Source organism: Geospiza fortis, unplaced genomic scaffold, assembly GCF_000277835.1.
Source record: "Geospiza fortis unplaced genomic scaffold, GeoFor_1.0 scaffold98, whole genome shotgun sequence".
NCBI lineage: Eukaryota > Metazoa > Chordata > Aves > Passeriformes > Thraupidae > Geospiza > Geospiza fortis.
This window is the reverse complement of record NW_005054306.1, coordinates 2309316-2326355: the sequence shown is the minus strand read 5'-3', so window position 1 is coordinate 2326355 and position 17040 is coordinate 2309316. Positions and strand designations below refer to the sequence as shown.

Below are 17040 nucleotides of genomic sequence, written 5' to 3'. Positions count from 1 at the left end.
GATATTTTGTTGCTGCTGCTGTGGGCAGCAGGGCAGGTGCAGAGATGTAAATGTGCTGGGTATCCCCTTACCCAGGGCCAGTGTCACTCTTGACTATTTGAATGTTAGTTTGAGGGGGCTGTGCTGGGTGACACAAACAGCGGAGATGTTTTTCTGTGGTGGAGAGTGTTTTGATTTTGATACTGATCCCTGTTTGATCAGTGTCAGGCTTCAGGATCTGGGTTCTTCTGTCCCTTTTTTTGCATATGATGGTCACTCAGAGTGGGGTTTGCACTGTGCAAAGCACATCCAGAGCTTTGAGATGAGTGATCAAGTCAGGAAATCCTATTCTGAAAAACATTCCTATTGATCTGCTCTACCCTTTGTGTCTTTTCCTACCAGCCTGAGCTCAGTACAGGCCAAGGGAATATGTAGATATTTTCTACATAAAGTCGTTCAGGGCATTATCTTTGTTGCCATCTGATTTTAGACACTATTTTAAGTTTTGAATTATACAAGATTAAAAATAAATAGTAAATTGCTTTTTAAATCAAATGTATCTGTCCTGTATCTTGTTTTACTGGCCCTGAGCTCCAAGTTGACAACATTTCAGATTACATTATATCACGCAATAAAGTTTTCCAGTGGTACCTGAACAATGCCCTGAATGTCCAAATGCCTGCTTGTTTTTCTCAGCATTATCAGTTTATCTGATAAAATATTATCTTTCTATGACCTTTGCCAAAATTACCCCTGTCAGGGAATTTTGCTAACTGCCTTCTGCTCTGTCATCCAGGCAGATATTTATATATGTGCTCCTATTTTTCATGTACACTTATTCATTTATTCTATCTAGAATGATAGGTATTTATAATACTTTAAAAGCAGAGCAACTGCTGTTGTTGTCCTCTGCTGTGTATTTTAGATCTGAATGCTGGAGCTGTAGGCATTTGACAAGTTCAGTCTTGTGTTGATTTCAAGCCCTGCAAAGTTAAGTAGACTTACCTAAAAATTAGGAAGGTTCATGGGTAATTTTTTTATTAAAATGTGGTTGGTGCCACTTTGATATGCCAGTTTTTCCAGCTCAGGAGACATTTGTTTTTGTAGGACATAAGTTTCAGCACATTTCTGTGTCTGAGTTTTTCTGTGTTACAGTGGAGTTAAAACCAGTGCAAGCAGATTAACAAAAGGTATTACCTGCATTTAGTGACACCAGGTAGTGTCTGTGTCTAGGAATCCAGGGTGGATCTGCCCTTGGGTGTGGGAATACTGATGCGCAGCAATTTTGGGCACTTCATACAATGTGGAGTAAGAGACCAAAAGGCACCTGCTGTACTTCCCAGAGTGGAAGAGCAGCAGCTTTTCCCGTCACCAAGTTTTTCCCAGAACTGCAGCAAATGGAATAATGTGCATGCATTGCCCTCCAGGGAGGACAAAATGCAACTGGTGCTGGAGTCCCTCTGCTGTGGAGACAGGCTTAGAGCTGGGGCTGTTCAGCCTGGAGAAGAGAGCTCCAGGGAGACCTTAGAACCTAGCACAGTGCCTAAAAGGCATCCAAGAGACTCCCTATATATATCTATGAAACCAAATATATGCTCTCAAAATGACTTATCTTTAGACATCTGCTTTAGGTTCTTGAGTTTTAAAGTGAAGGGTACTAAAACCAAGCGTTTTTCACACAGCTCTGCTTTTGCTTAATTTTTTTGCTTTCTTTCTCACATCCACTGCTGAACATGTGGAAATATGGCCTTGGTGCTGTGTTTTGACTCTCTTTGCTTGCCTGTGAAAACAGCCTTGACATGCTGTATCTTGAGACATGCTTATTTTGCTAGTAGTATGTCCTGTTCAGCTTAGGTGTCAGCAACAATCCTTCCTAAAAGAAAGTGTTAAAGAACATTCATTTATGTTAGGTGAAGGATTAGTGCTCTGGGGACCTTCTTCTCTAAACAAGCAAAGATCTCTGTACATTTTCCTCTGCAATGTTATCTCTTATGAATAGATTCCTACTTTGATTTGTTTAGAGAAAAAAATGTTGCTTAACTTGAAGAGCTGACTTCTTTCTAGGACAGGTCCATTTCCTACTCAAAAGCTACTTACTCAAGCTCTCTGCCTTGTGCTGTGGGTGGTGGTGTCATGGCACAAGCCCTTTTCTACCTAATTGCTGAACATAGAGGTGAACATCCTCACATCCATGACTTCTAAGTCCAGATGTGAAATGGAGGAGCAGGATTCCATGCCTAACTAAAGGCACTCAGGCACTCCAGGGCACACGGGAGCTGTGGGAATACTGATGCACAGCAAACTAGAGATTTATGGAGCCCTTCCTGACCCGTGTTCCTGAGAAAGAAGATAGCAAGATACAGGACAAGAGTTTGTGATCTCTGAAACCCACCCGGAAGGCCAAGGATTACTGCTCTAAGGGACTATTCTGGAGGCCGAGAGTGGCAGGTTGTGCATGGAGTGCCAGATCTGGGATGGGATCAGCTGAGGAAAGACACTGTCAGGGGATTCATAATCATATCTCTTACTTCTGATCTTTACAATGTGGTGTTAATTATTAATTGAAAGCAGCACTGGGCCAAATTCTAATGGCACTGGAGTGCTATAAACCTGGAATAATTCTGCCTAAGAGCATGGCTTTTCTCCTGCGCAGTCAAGGTGATAATGCTGACAGAAAACAAGCACAAGGGAAGGAGTCAGCAACTTTGGGCCAGAGGGAGAAGCTGTTATGTGAAGCTTGGGTGGGTCTTTCACCAGCTGCACTGAAGACATGAAGTTACCACATTCCTCTCTGCAATGTTCCTCCAAATGGACTTAGGTAGCTGATAAGAGCAATGCCAGCATGTACCATTCAGGAAGAAATCTAACTGTTATAATAATGTTTCAAAGGTGGAAGTCTGATGCTTATTGGCTGAAACTCAATGGAAAGCTCAGCAAAGTGCCCTATATATTGTCAGAGATGAGAGGGAGCAGTTTCTGTTCCCACTGCAAAAATGGGCTCCAGCATCTTCCCACTCTGCCTGACTCTTCTGCTGCGTTGTGTCTATGGTTCTCCAGTCTCTGTAAGTAAAACCTGATTTCTATAGGCTCCTCTCAGTTCAGAGGCATCTCATACTTTATACTGGTTGTATTCCATTCTCCTCCAGGTGGGACAGCTCTCCAGTGAAGCTGGTAAGTGTTGTGTGAGCTGGTTTGAGTTCTGAAGCACTTCCTTCTGCTTGCTGTGAGCCACCACATCTGAACATGTTTTGACTGTCTTGCAGATGCTGGAGCTAGTGAGATATTCAAAGACATTCCCCAAATCAACCTGGGTGAGTTCACATCTAAATTCTCAAGAGGCCTGAAGAGTTGTGAGCATAATGCTAAATTTTCAGTATTGTCAAGGAGACTGATGGTCAGGTAGCTCACGGTAACAAGAGAATTAAAATCAATTGAGCTCAGAACTCTCACGGTAACAAGAGAATTAAAATCAAGTGAGCTCAGAAACAGTGAGCTCTGTGACACCTGAATATTTCCAGGACTGTAACTGTATGTGAACAAAGGATGCAGATGCCTTTTGTTTCTGAATTTTGGACAGACCCATGGTGCTAAGGCAGAAAAACACTGTATGATTTGGAAGGACTCTGTAATACTTTATAAAAATCATATAGAGGTGGACAGAAAATGCAGTTTGGACTGCAAACGTTTTGCTACACAACTTAGATGTTTATTGATCACTGTCCCATTGTGTGACTCTTGTCACTGCCTGAGAGCAAGCAGAGCTCAGCAAAGGTTACCATGGATAATTGTGCCACCACAAAGGCACTGCCAAGGAGACATTGCCATGAAGTAAATATTGAGTAGAAACTAGAAACTGCTGTTATTTTTATTGTTACCTGTGACTCAGTGTATAGAGGCTGGTCCTTGTTTATTTTCTGCAGATGCCCAAGGACATTAACTTTGTATAAGCAGGTTCAATGTGGTTTATGAAATGAAATATATTTGAAATTCATTGACACCATCTTTGATTAAATACCATTTCAGCTGCTGGACTGGACCTCTTTCAGGGTGATATCTTGCTCCCTGTAAGTAATTAAAAGCTTTCTGTTGCTTGTCCTAATTGTATTTTTGCTACAAATCAGCCCATCTCCCTGCAGTAGGTACATCACCAGCTGTTAATTCCCTTTTCAGAAAAATCAGCGAAATGCCTTAAGAAATGAGACCTACAGATGGAAGTTCCCCATTCCCTATATTCTGGGTGATGACCTAGGTAATGCAGACACTTTATTCAGATTTTATCTCCAATGCTTATTTGCACTGCAGACACTATGACTAAAATTTTGCCTTTTTCAGAACTGTTTCAAATTAAAAATGTTAAACTTCACTAATAACTACTTATTGTAGTCTTGTTTATATCAATTTTTTTTCTTTCTTCTACAGATAACATAGCAAACCACAATTTAATCAAATTCAATAATTTCTCTTTTCAATCATTTTTCCTTTGGTTCCACATGTGTATCTGTACATATCTTACCTCTCCAAGGTGAACAAACTGCAATGTAGTAAAGGTTCAGTCCTTGTTTTCCAGACCTGAATGCCAAAGGAGTCATTCTCCAGGCATTTGAAATGTTCCGCCTGAAGTCCTGCATTGATTTCAAGCCATATGAAGGAGAAAGAACTTACATTTTCTTTAGCAAGCAAGATGGGTAAGGATAATATCAATTTCTGTTTAGTTTTGCCATGTAGAATCAGCTGGGAACTCATTCCATTTGGCTTCAGCAGTCTAAAAGTTTGCTGTCAGCAGACAAAAAGGGGCCACCAGGAAAACAACTCATCTTAGATTCTTAGACAAAAAGCTTGCAAGCAGCTGCTCCCTCTGCTGACTGTTGTTTGGAGGATGAGTTCTGAAGGTGAATCCCAGCCCTCTGAGTTTTCATCAACTACTTTCACTTTTCCATCTAGGGTTGTTTTCCATTTTGATGTAGATCTCCATGTACATCCTTTTAACTTACCAAGAATGTGAATGTGAATAACTAGAAGTTAAGTCTGGAAATTTTTTGAAGGCAGACAAAAAAAAAAAAAAGAAAAGAAAAAATGAGAGGAAAGGAAGGGGGAGGGGAGGGGAGGGGAGGAAAGGAAAGGAAATATTATAATATTTCAATTGTTTTGATATGGCTCTTTGTTAATGAATGGTCTCTCAAAATCTGAAAGGGTTTTATGCACAGAGATTCAAGTTTTTCAAGAACTGAAAGGATTTATTTCCTACAGCTAAGTATGTTTTGGAAGAAAATGTAGAAAAGCAAAAAAATCTCACTGTATCAGCTGTGAATATTTCTGGTTTTCCCAGAAGTTCATGTTTCTGCCTTCAACTCTTCCTTGAGTGTCCTACAACACTTCTCTTACAAGTTTACAAGCACCATGATTTTTGACAAGTCAATGTTGAAGATCTTAATACTAGAAATGTATTTTCACACCTCTGGCCAATGCAAAGCATGGTTGCTGTTAAAAAGGACCAAATGTTGCTGTTCTAAATATTCCTGGGTCTTTTCTCTAGCCCAAGTTATTGCAAAAATGCTCAGCCTGTTTCGATGAATTTACTGTTTCCACGTAGGTTGTGTGTTTTATGTTTCTTGGCCAAATGGCAGCTGATGCAGGACAAAACTTCTGTGGCTTTCAAAACTGCAGGGTGATCTTCCCTGACACAGAGGATAAGTAATGAAGTGATAGTTTCTAGGGCTTAGTCTGCTTTCAGTCTGGAGTATTTTTAGAATATCAAGGCATGTGGTCAGCATCCAAGTAATGATTTATGCGACTCCTTTCATATTAAAAACTTTTACAATCTTACTCTAAATCCAGTGAGCAGATTGAAAAGTTAAATACAGAGAAGAAAACTACTGGACAGAGAGTAAGCTCTCCCTTTTTCTCAGGTGTTGGTCCATGGTGGGGGACCTGCAGACTGGACAGAACCTCTCAATTGGGTCAGGGTGTGACTACAGAGCAATTGTGGAACATGAGATCCTGCACGCTTTGGGATTTTACCATGAGCAGTCGAGGATGGACCGGGATGACTACGTCAATATCTGGTGGGATGAAATTATTGCAGGTGGGTTTTAACATTCAAGTTTCATTTTGCAAACTGTAGATTTATCAATATCCCACTTTCACTTCTAGATTTAAAGACCTTCCTAAGGATAGAATTTTAGAAAACTGTGAGCCACACCTGAGACCACTGTAAATTAAGGAATTTTGGTGCAACTTCTCTGGTCAAACCTGGACAATGTTTAAGGCCAGAACAGAGAGGCCGTGCTTGGAAATCAGGACTTTTACTTCCCCTTGGCTCTTGGACTGTTCTGCTCTCTTATTTTAAACAAATTACTTCCCCTCTATGAATCTATTTCCTTTTACCATGTAATGCAAATTGTAAACTTATTTAGATTATGAGTTTTGAGGTAGCTCTTCTGTAGACCAAGATCCTTTCAAATTCTGAAAGGTTTTATATTCAGAGATTCAGGCTTTCCTGAAACTGAAAATATTCACTTTGTACGTGAAAAAACCATTAAAATTATTAGATTGGATGAGAAATATGAAATAGGCCTCTGTCTTGCTCTCTCCTACCCAGGTGTGTCTGCAGGCTCTTGCCTTCAGTTTTAGTATCACCCTATTCAGGAGCTTTATGAGTTTCAACAAACTCTTCACAGCCCCCCTGATCCCTAGACAGTTTTTCCTGCTGTTCCCTGTGAGATCTGATTCTGTATTACATAACAATGATATATTTGAAAAGCAGTGACTGGAAGAGGGATTTTAAAAAATTTTTTATAAAAGGTGCAATGCAAGTCTCTGTAAGAAAACAGTTCTAAGCTCCATATAATCTCAAGCCTTCAACTGAAGACGTTTGTGATTTGCAGAAGGGGAGGGCAGCTATTAAGCAGAGAAAGTGTAATTACCCACCAGCACAGTCTGTGCTGTTTTGTCTTTGAAAAAGAATGCCAAATACTCTGAAAACATTATTTGCAATTGTAAATGCTGGCAAGCTCTTTTTACTTCTATACCAAAGCATGTGAAATGGCTCCCTTTCTTTGCCCTAGCAGACACCTTCATAATGAAAAACTTTCTCTAAGTTACTTCACCAAGAAACCATGAGAAACCTGTGTCCAAAAGCCATTTCAGTAGAAATATCATATCAATGTTCTAAATCTAGGGTAAAAATATCTTCCTTTTTTCCCAGAGATTGCTAGGGCATTATTTATTTCAAAGAAGAGCAGAACCTGAAGACACTTCTGGGCTTTCCATATGTGTTTCCTTTATGAGTTTCAGGGACTCTCCTTCTCTATATATGATCTAATACCTGGAAAATGTTTGCATCAATATTCACAGATTCTGGAATGGAGTACATTAATCCTTAAACTTAATCCTTCAGGATCATTACTGTTAAACCATTCCTATTAATTCTAATCTAACTTCCTATGTATCCCGTTCTTTACAGCTCATTGCTATTCATTTTTGAATTTACTGAAGTCACCTGTGATTTCAGTAATGGAAGTGCAATCCAAAGGCACTGCTTTGTTGTCCAAATGACAAACACAGATATTGCTAAGTTTTAATATTTTGTTGCAAAGTAATTGCTTTGGGGTATATAATTTGTGCCTTAGAAAACTGTATCAAAGGGGACATGGTAATGCCATTTCCTTTCCATTTTCTCTAAAAAGGAAAATGGAAAGGAAATATTCATTTTCTGTTCTTTTACCAGGCACAGAGCACAATTTTGTGAAGTATGATGACACCTACATCACTGATCTGAACACCCCCTATGACTACGAATCACTGATGCACTATGCACCACTTTCATTTAACAAAAATGAAAGTGTCCCCACAATCACAGCAAAGATACCAGCCTTTGATGACATTATTGGACAACGTCTAGACCTCAGTGCCATTGACTTGGAAAGACTGAACCGCATGTACAACTGCAGTAAGTCAGAATTTAACCATGGCAAACAATTTCTTTGGTTATACTTGAGCCAGGCTGGTTCACCTCCCTTATGTCTCTAAACTCACAAAAGCTCTTCTCAGATGTGCTTGAAGCGGCATGGGACAGGACCTGTAGTGTGCAGATAAACACAATTAGTTTGTTCCCTTCTCATCCCTTTTTGGCTCTTCTCACTGTCATTATTTTAGTCAAGTTCCAAGATTAGTCAAGGAAAGTCAAACCATCCATACTTTTTCTTCTGTGCTGCTCCCAGGAGTTCAGACCTGTGGTTATGTTCTGCCTGTGGTGTGTGGGCAGCCTTGTTGTACTTTTTGAGGTGAATGTAACTGCACTTTGTCCTCTTTTACTGACATTTGGACTTAATCAGATTATTTTGCACCTGAGATTGCCTAGGTCTAGAGTCCCACACTGCCTAGGTATTTGCTGAGCTGGTTGAAGATGTTATCACTGATCATGGTTGTTCATGAGAAGTTATTGTCCCCTTGGTGTTGCTAGCAGAAACATCACCTTGAAGGCAAACTCATCTGAACCAGCCCAAGGTAACTGGGTGGACTTTGCTTGGAGTGGAAGGATGGAGCTCAAGTTAATGAGAGAACTGCTATGAAGAACAATAACCTCAGCCGAGGAGTGGTTAAATACCCCAAGGCTGGCAAAGAGAGACAAAGACAGTCACCATCTGTCACTTCCACAGGGAGCTTATTAATCTTCTGCAAAGAGGTCAAAGATTGCTGTCTTTATCCAAGGAATCCCTCCAGGAATCAAATGTTTCCTCTTTTGAGTCATTGGGCTCACATCTACTAATGTGAGGGTTGTCTTTGCAGGATGGTTATACTACTGTAAACAAACCCCCCCAAAATTAAAGAAGAGATTTTAATGAGCTAGAAGCTCACTCTGAGGTGACCATGTGTGTATTTTTTTCAGCTTCAACTCACACCTTTTTGGACCAGTGTTCTTTTGAGCTTGAAAACATCTGTGGCATGATCCAGGGCACCAAGCATGACCAAGACTGGATCCACCAACAGGGCAGTGTGATGGGGCAGGAGGACCACACACTTTCTGGGCACTGTAGAGGTAAAAGAAGGGAACAAAACACTTTTTGAGCTGGGTTTCCCCAGGGTTGACTACGATAATGGGTTCAGAGCAGTTGGTAAAGACTCTAGACAGTGTTTGCATTACCACTGTCACCAAACTTTTTCAATGTAGTGGAATGTTGTCCACACCAGGAAGATCAAAGTGGACAAAGAACAATCTGAACTAGAGGTCTTTTAAGTATAACCTGGAAAACAATTTACTGCAACTCCCAAAGTCTGTGTAAGAGTTATATTACCTCATGGTAAGAATCAAACAGCACTTGTAGCCACTCATAAATGTTGTGTTTGCAATGCAAATGGGAAGTTAAGCTTGTGGAATTCTAGTTCTGGAAGTAGAAGAGAGTTGCAAAGATTTTATGATAGGAGTTCAGGCATAAATTTTATTTTGATGTGGTAATTTCACAATTTTTCTAAGGAAGACATTCTTAAAAATAGAGTTGTTAGTCCCAGTCCCAGGCTGCTAGTTTACAGCTGTGAATAAAGGTTAAATCCCAACAGGCAGTTCTGAAAAGCAAGAGCCTAATTTGTCATTGTTTAGACAGGGTAAACGACTACACAATTCGAAGATAAAAGTGACTTCTGTGGTAAATTTTGCCTCAGTAGAGGGGGAAAGACTCCTGACTTAAAGCACATTTCCTTGTGCTTTGTTACTCTTTGTCTTGCTGCACTCAGTTTATTCCCCTCAAATGACCCACCAACAGGAAATAACAGATGTTATTAGCAGTCTTTATAATTGTTGTTGTTAACAACCTTTTATAATGCTGGTAGCCATGGATCAGGCCCAAGAATATAACTCAAGAAAACCACCTGATATTTTCTAGAAATACATGCTTCTAACCCTCAGCTCATTATGAATTCTTAATTCTTTCTCTCCTCTTTCTTACCCCATACAGTACAATTGTAACTGAAAAAGATAATTTAACTGAGTTTTTGAGATTATCACATAAAATCCAATCTGCCTGAACTGGGCACTTAATGTGCCCTTAGGTTTTAACATCCAGTGACTCAGTACAAAATAAGCATCAATTTTTTTTTAAGAGTTAATGGAGAGGGGTGGGTACCTCAGAGGATCTCCAGAGTGTAGAAATTAATTGCATGGGAAGGGAGTGTCTCTCCTTTTGGCACCTCCAAAGGGTCACTGACACCGTCAGGAATTTCTGACATTTTTGAGAACTGGTTCTGCAATCATTTCGAGTGGGGGAAAATTCTAAGTTTCTAACATAGATGAATACTATTTTCCCCACATAGTTTTGATATTCTGGGTATTTGACTTATTGCTGGCTAAACCGAAGGAGGGAAAGTACAGCTAAACATTTAGGGAGTCTGCTGAATTCTGCCATATTCTAGTTGCCATAGGTACTTAATATTGCCTTTATTTGACTTTCTTATCAAAAAGGAGGTAGAGTCTAGATCATTTGGATGTTTGTTACTATAACAATTGCAGCAATAGGCTCATAGCCCTGCTTCTCACTTGGAGCAAGAGTGATCATACTTGGATTTAATACCATTAAAACTAAAATAAGTTTAACTGTTGGTTAAGTGTCATAATTGCATAGAACAATTTCTAGCAAGGTTTCTGTGGACATGAGTTCAAAATATTGCTACGATATGGAAGGGAATGAAGATAATTCACCTGACTGATTAGAGAGAACCTGATAAGCAGCTCAAGACCCTTCACTAACCCTGCAGGAAGCTGCACTGCCTTTATGCAGCTGCAGGTATAACTGTTGGAACAAGATGATCTTAAGGTTCTTTCCAACCCAAACCATCCGGTGATTCTAAGATATGATATCTTGGACAAGAGTCCATGGAACTTTCACACAACAGCTAAAAAAATTAACTTATTAATTTAATCATTGACTAAATTGAATAACTAAAAAGCAACACAATATAGATAAAACCTTGTAATTTTGTGTGATACCAAGATATGATAGGTGTGCAAATGGTGAATCCTTGTAAGTATGACGATAAAAGTAGACACTTCAAAATTAAAGAACACTTCAAAAATGTTAATGGGAAATAGAGGAGCAGGAATTTTAAAGTAATTTTCTTATGGTGAGTCATTGACTTTTGAAGTGTTTGGGCAAGCTGTAAAAAAAGACCTTTTGCATATTCAAGATCAGGACAGTGTTTTGTGCCCAACCCCTGTTTATTATCTTTATTGCAGATAAGAAATTATCTTACTCTTTACAAGGTAATATAGCCCATGACCTCTAAGATCCTCTTTTTAGATGATCTTCAGTATAAATCAAGTAAAAAAAATGTATCTCCTTATTGCTTGTGGTCAACACTGAATTCTCTGCTTCATATATCTCTGACATTCCTGAGGAATCCAAATTCCAATTAGACCAACAAATGCACAACTGACATGAGCTGACAACAGTGAGTTCCATATATATGCTGAACTGCTACTCCTGTTCTTATCCCAGTCTGTCTTGCATGGTTGTCATGTGTCATTTCCTTTATTGTTCATGTTAAGTACTGCTCTTCTGTTTACTAAAAGAGTGTAGATGAAATGATGAATTTATACCATGCAGCTTTGCAGGAAATGTGTAAACAGGCAGTGACAGACTACCCTTTATTCCCAGATGCTGGCTACTTCATGTACTTCAGCACCAACTCTGGCCAGGCAGATGAGGTGGCAATCCTAGAGTCCCGAATCCTTTATCCAAAGAGAACTCAGCAGTGCCTCCAGTTCTTCTACAGGACCACAGGAAGCCCTTCTGACAAGCTGATCATCTGGTTGAAGGAGGATGATGGCACCGGGAACATTCGTAAGATGAGGAAAATTCAAACCTTTCAAGGTAATTCTGGAAATAAGATGAATATTTGAGTAAAGAGGAGGAGCTGTCTTACTCTGCCCATGACTAACTCAGAAACCAAAAGATTTTCCCAAAGTTACCAGAATACCTTGCAATACAGCTAAGAATTTTGGTATTACATGAGCACATTTAGCAGAGAAACTGTGGGTTCTAATAATGTAATTTTAGTGCTTCACGGCAAAAGTTACAACATTCCTAATATTAAGTTGCACTCAGTAACTGAGAGGGACTCCAGGCCATGCTGGAGACCAACTGACTGTGTCTCCACTGGCTGCTATAAGATCTAAGAGTAGGCTGTTCAGATGTAAAATACCTGTGCTCCTTTGCAGTCAATAAGAATCCCAGACTGATTTTTAGATAGTTGGGAAAAGCATATGCAGTTTTGGAAATGTGAACTGGATTCCCACTTTGGGTGATTTGCTAAATAGGACAAACTCAGCCACTGAAGCTCCATGTGATTTATGTGGTCAAAAGGCCTGTCATAACCTGCCTACATGAGGCTGCAGCAGTTTACAGTAAAGGATAAATACATGAAAAATTGTCAGGAACATATTGGGTCATTGATTCCCATCCTCCTGTTTAATCTTAGCCCTTAGGCTGTTATCCTTTGTATTGGAGGCTGTCATTCCCTAACATGTGAGGAATTCCTTGTACAACATGTCCAAAGCATTTAGATGACAAAACAATGTGGATATATTATAGTCACAGTATCAACTTAAGATCTCTGGCCTTCAGGACTCTGTGAGGGGTCCAGTTGTCTAAAAGTCCAGCTGGGATGGACAGTTAGGGGCAGGTTGCTTCATAATTTCTCTAATCCCACTGATGGAAATGTTTTTCTTTCCTTTTACCAAAGCGGACAGTGACTCCAACTGGAAGATTGCCCACGTAACCCTCAATGCTCAGAAGAAATTCCGTTACCTCTTCCAAGGACTGAAGGGCAACCCCAGCTCTTCACTGGGTGGGATTGCTATTGATGATGTGACTCTGACAGAGACCCCCTGTCCCACAGCTGTGTGGGTCATTCGCAACTTCAGCAAAATCCTTGAGAACTCATCCATCAGCCTTGTTGAAAGCCCCCGGTTTTACAGCCCTGAGGGTTATGGGTTTGGCATCAGCGTGTTGCCCAACTACCAGAACAGTAGCTATGCTCGTGTTGCCTTCCACCTGTGCAGTGGAGAGAATGATGCAGTTCTGGAGTGGCCGGCTCTGAACCGCCAGGTCACACTCACAGTGCTGGACCAGGACCCCGATGTCCTGAAAAGGATGTCCTCGAGCAAAAGCTTCACCACAAGCAAGGACCATGTTAGCTCAGGTAAGGGGTGTCATTAATGCATGGAGGAATGTTGACAATGACAGCCAAGGAATCTGAGTTAGAGGATGAGTGTAGGACTCAGAGCTGAGAAACTTTGGCCATATTTCCCGATTTGGGACACTTTGCTGTGCACATCTTCCCTGTGTGGGACTCAGAATTCCTGCCTGTGGAGGATGGTATAACAGGAAAAATTATATATATAAGGTTGATGTTATTATGAACAACCCCTGGGATATCTTAGCTTGACTCTAAATATAGATTTTTCCCAAGAGCTGGCAATTCCCTTTCTACCTGTGGTTTGTCCATTGTGATAGGTGACATATCACCACAGGTTGAGGGAATGCCAGCATGGTGCAGTATCCTGTCACTAAACAATAATTTAAGTTAAAACTGTATTTTGGAGGCTCAGTCAACTTCAACACACACTCAGGGAACCTCAGCCTACATGGTCTGAATGCACAACATTCACCCTTTCTCATGGATGTGTTAATTCAGAATTGTTCAGCCTGGAGAAGAGAAGGCTGAACAATCGGGGGACCTAGCTGTGGCCTTCCAGTACCTGAAGGGAGCCTGCAAGAAAAATGGGGAGAGACAATTTACAAAAGCGCAGAGTGGCAGGACAAAAGGGAATTGTCTGCAAACTGAAAGAGAGCAGGTTTAGATTGGATATTAGAAGAAATACTTTACAGTGAGGATGGTGGGGCACTGGAACAGGCTGCCCAGAAAAACTGTGGATGCCCCATCCCTGGAAGGACTCAAAGCCAGGCTGGATGGGACTTGGAGCAATCTATTTTAGTGGAAGGTGTCCCTGCCCATGGCAGGGGGTTGGAATGATATGATCTTTTAAGTACCTTCCAATACAAACTTTTCTGTGATTCTATGATAGAAATAAGAATAATAGGACAAAACTGAGTTTGGTACAGAATAAAATACTACACATGAATCTTCATCTCTTTCTATTTTTTTCTAGTGGAATTTAAGTACATACTTTTTCAGTAGGAGCTTTTAAACCCTAAATATGAATATGTTTAACAAAATCATAGTCATGACAAAAATCAGCTAAATTCTAAACCCTAGGTACCTACAAACTGGTCTGGGAGTGTCCTTACTCAGGAGGGAACTCTGAGCTGGTAACAATGAGGAGGCAATTTGTGTTTGTTTAGTTCTCAGTGAAACAGAAGTTGTGGAATTTCAGCATCACATAGACTAAGAATCCTCATGCAGACCTAACCTGAAGATCACCTGGCACCTTTAGTTTGTCAGTCCTCTGGGATTTGCTTGGGAATTTCAGGCTTGAATTTTATTTTATAGCATGAATCGCCTTTAACACAGTAATGCAGGAAAAGTCATGTCGTACTTTGAGCTGCACAACTTTGTGGTTTTCATTTTCTCTTTGCAGATAGTGGAACTATAATATGGGATAAACCATCCATTGCTGGAAGGTTTGATGAGTCATGCAATTGCAACAGAAGTGTAGCCCGGGGTTGGAGTAATTTCATATCTCACAGCCAGCTGAGGCGGAGAAGCTTCCTGAAAAATGATGACCTTATTATTTTTGCAGAATTTAATGGTAAGGACCCCTTTCCTGATTCTCCTTACAAAATAGGTGATTCTTTCTGTGTTCATACATTCAAATAACTCTTGACACCTGTCTCCAAGATCTCTTCTAATGGGGATCAACTTTAAAAAGCATTTCTGTGTCTTAGTGTCAGGTGGGTGAGGTTGACTGAAGTGATTGTGAGTTAAGAGGGATCTAAATGGCAGTGAGTTTTGAAATGTGAACTTCTTGGACACCTTTAAGCACCCTGACCGGTAGCTATGTCCTTTCTAAGCACCGAACATACTAAAGGCCATCCCCACTGTGTTTGTTTCCAAATAGAGCAGCCTCATAGAACATCACAGATTTACCTAACTAGTTTCTGTAATTTCAATATTATTTTCTATCTTGTGCTCTAAATACCCAGAACTTGTGGTGGTACAGCGAGAGCTCTGTAAAGGGAAAATGGAGCATCCTCTGGTCTAGTGTCGCAGACATATTTTCATTAAAAATCCTTCTTTAGGATTTTTCCTTTTGAGAAGCTGAGGCCTCAGAAACAAAATGTAAACAATGGTTATCCGCTGCTGTAGAATGCAACAGGTGGATCTGTGATTAGTCTCATGTGGATGTTTGGAATTAGTGACCAGTCATGGCAGAGCTGGCTCTCTCTCTCTGTCCAAGCCACAGACCTTTGTTATCATTCTTTCTATTCTATTCTTAGCTTAGCTAGCCTTCTGAGATGAAACTTTTCCTGCTATTCTTTTTATTATAGTTTTAATGTTATATATATATCATAAAATAATAAATCAAGCCTTCTGAACATGGAGTCAACATTCTCGTCTCTTCCCTCACCTGGAAACCCCTGTGACCACCGTCACAGTCTAGAAAGCATCCTGTGAGCCCCTGATTTAAGGCATGCTACATATAGCGTCATTCATTGATTCTGATGTCTTTCTCCTTTTTTTAAAGATATAATTCACCTCAATAACACAGAAGTTCCTGTTGAACCTGTGCACTCTGCCCTCATGGAAGGCCTTGTGCTTGAAAGGCACAAGAGAGCAGCCCAGGACATGGAGCCCATCCAAGACCAGATGCCTTATCTACCAGACCCGTGTGACCCAAACCCTTGTCAGAATGATGGAGTCTGTGTGAACGTGAAAGGAAAAGCAAGCTGCAGGTACCACAGACTTCCTCTCTCCTTGTCCTGGCTTTCTTCTTCAAGTAATGCAGATAAAAAGTACTCAGAGCTACAGACATCAGAGGTCTAAGCCTTCGGGTCATCAAGGAGTAGTAGAAACAAAATATTTTGCCACAGTTGCTAGTTCTTACTAGCAGCCAGGAGGGCAGGTTTCTCAGCATATAGCAAAGAAGCCCCATTCTGTGGTGCTTCCAGGGTGTATAAATAGCCTCCTAACAAGGCAGCAATGTTGTGACATGAGCCCCTCCAATGGGAATTGCTCATCTGGGATAGCGACTGTGAGGATCTTGGGGTAAGGGCATGACCAGGCTCCTGATCCATTGAATCTGTGTTTTGTTTTCCCAGGTGCCCATCAGGACAAGCCTTCTTCTTCACTGGAGAGAGGTGTCAGTCAAGGCAAGTCCATGGGAACATCCTGGGAATGTGCATTGGTGGAATTGCTGGAACCATTGTCTTAACTGTTGTCCTCATTTCCATGATGGCTAGAAGATAAAGAACTGCAGCGGGCACAAATTTCAACCTGGTTCATAAGACACCCATTTTCAATGAAAAATGATGAATGCAACTTGGAGAAAACCAGTCATCATATGGATGAAAAGCTCTGCCAACAGCTTGGCAGCAATCTGTTTTTTTCTGAGGGATGTGGCAGTTAAAGTGTTGTCAAGTAGAGCTGCTGTCTGATAAAAATTCATACACTCCCTTTCTTGTGTGTATTTTGAAAGTTTTGTTTTTTCATCCCATAGCAAGTAGAAGTCTTGAGAGCCTATGCATTTACTCTCAGCCATGGTTCAAAATTAGATTAAATAACTGGTTAAATCTCTTAAAACACTGTTAAAAATCACTCCAAAACACCTGTATTAAGATTCTGGAAATGTTCGGGCAAAAATTGCTCAAGAATCCTAGAGGGTACAGATACTTATGTAAGTCAGTACATCATCACTCACTTTCCCTGGAGCTGTGTTGGCGTACTTACGCTAATTAGCTATTACACAGAATTCAAAACTCTTGCCCATACCACCTTGCCCATACCAAGCCATCATAAGTGCTTCTAACTGTAGAGAACAGTTTCCCATCTGATTCACCCCAAAGTTCCAGGAACAGGTTCACCATTAGCAAACACAGGCCTGATTCCCTG

General features: G+C 40.6%; 1 protein-coding gene across 2 annotated transcripts; it reads left to right on the top strand.

The window, feature by feature from the left end:
• The first annotated feature begins 2972 nt into the window (after positions 1-2972).
• On the top strand, positions 2973-16398 carry MEP1A (meprin A subunit alpha). 2 transcript variants are annotated; one of them, XM_005418411.1, is made up of 14 exons: positions 2973-3041; positions 3126-3150; positions 3243-3290; positions 4003-4043; positions 4150-4228; positions 4547-4664; positions 5886-6061; positions 7706-7927; positions 8867-9016; positions 11625-11840; positions 12712-13170; positions 14570-14740; positions 15677-15884; positions 16251-16398. In XM_005418411.1, the coding sequence occupies exons 1-14, from the start codon at positions 2973-2975 to the stop codon at positions 16396-16398; spliced, it is 2130 nt and encodes a 709-aa protein (XP_005418468.1). The 2 variants fall into 2 exon arrangements, with proteins under 2 accessions (XP_005418468.1, XP_014167553.1); XM_014312078.1 differs by having other exon boundaries at positions 12712-13177; positions 14574-14740.
• The last annotated feature ends 642 nt before the right edge of the window (positions 16399-17040 follow it).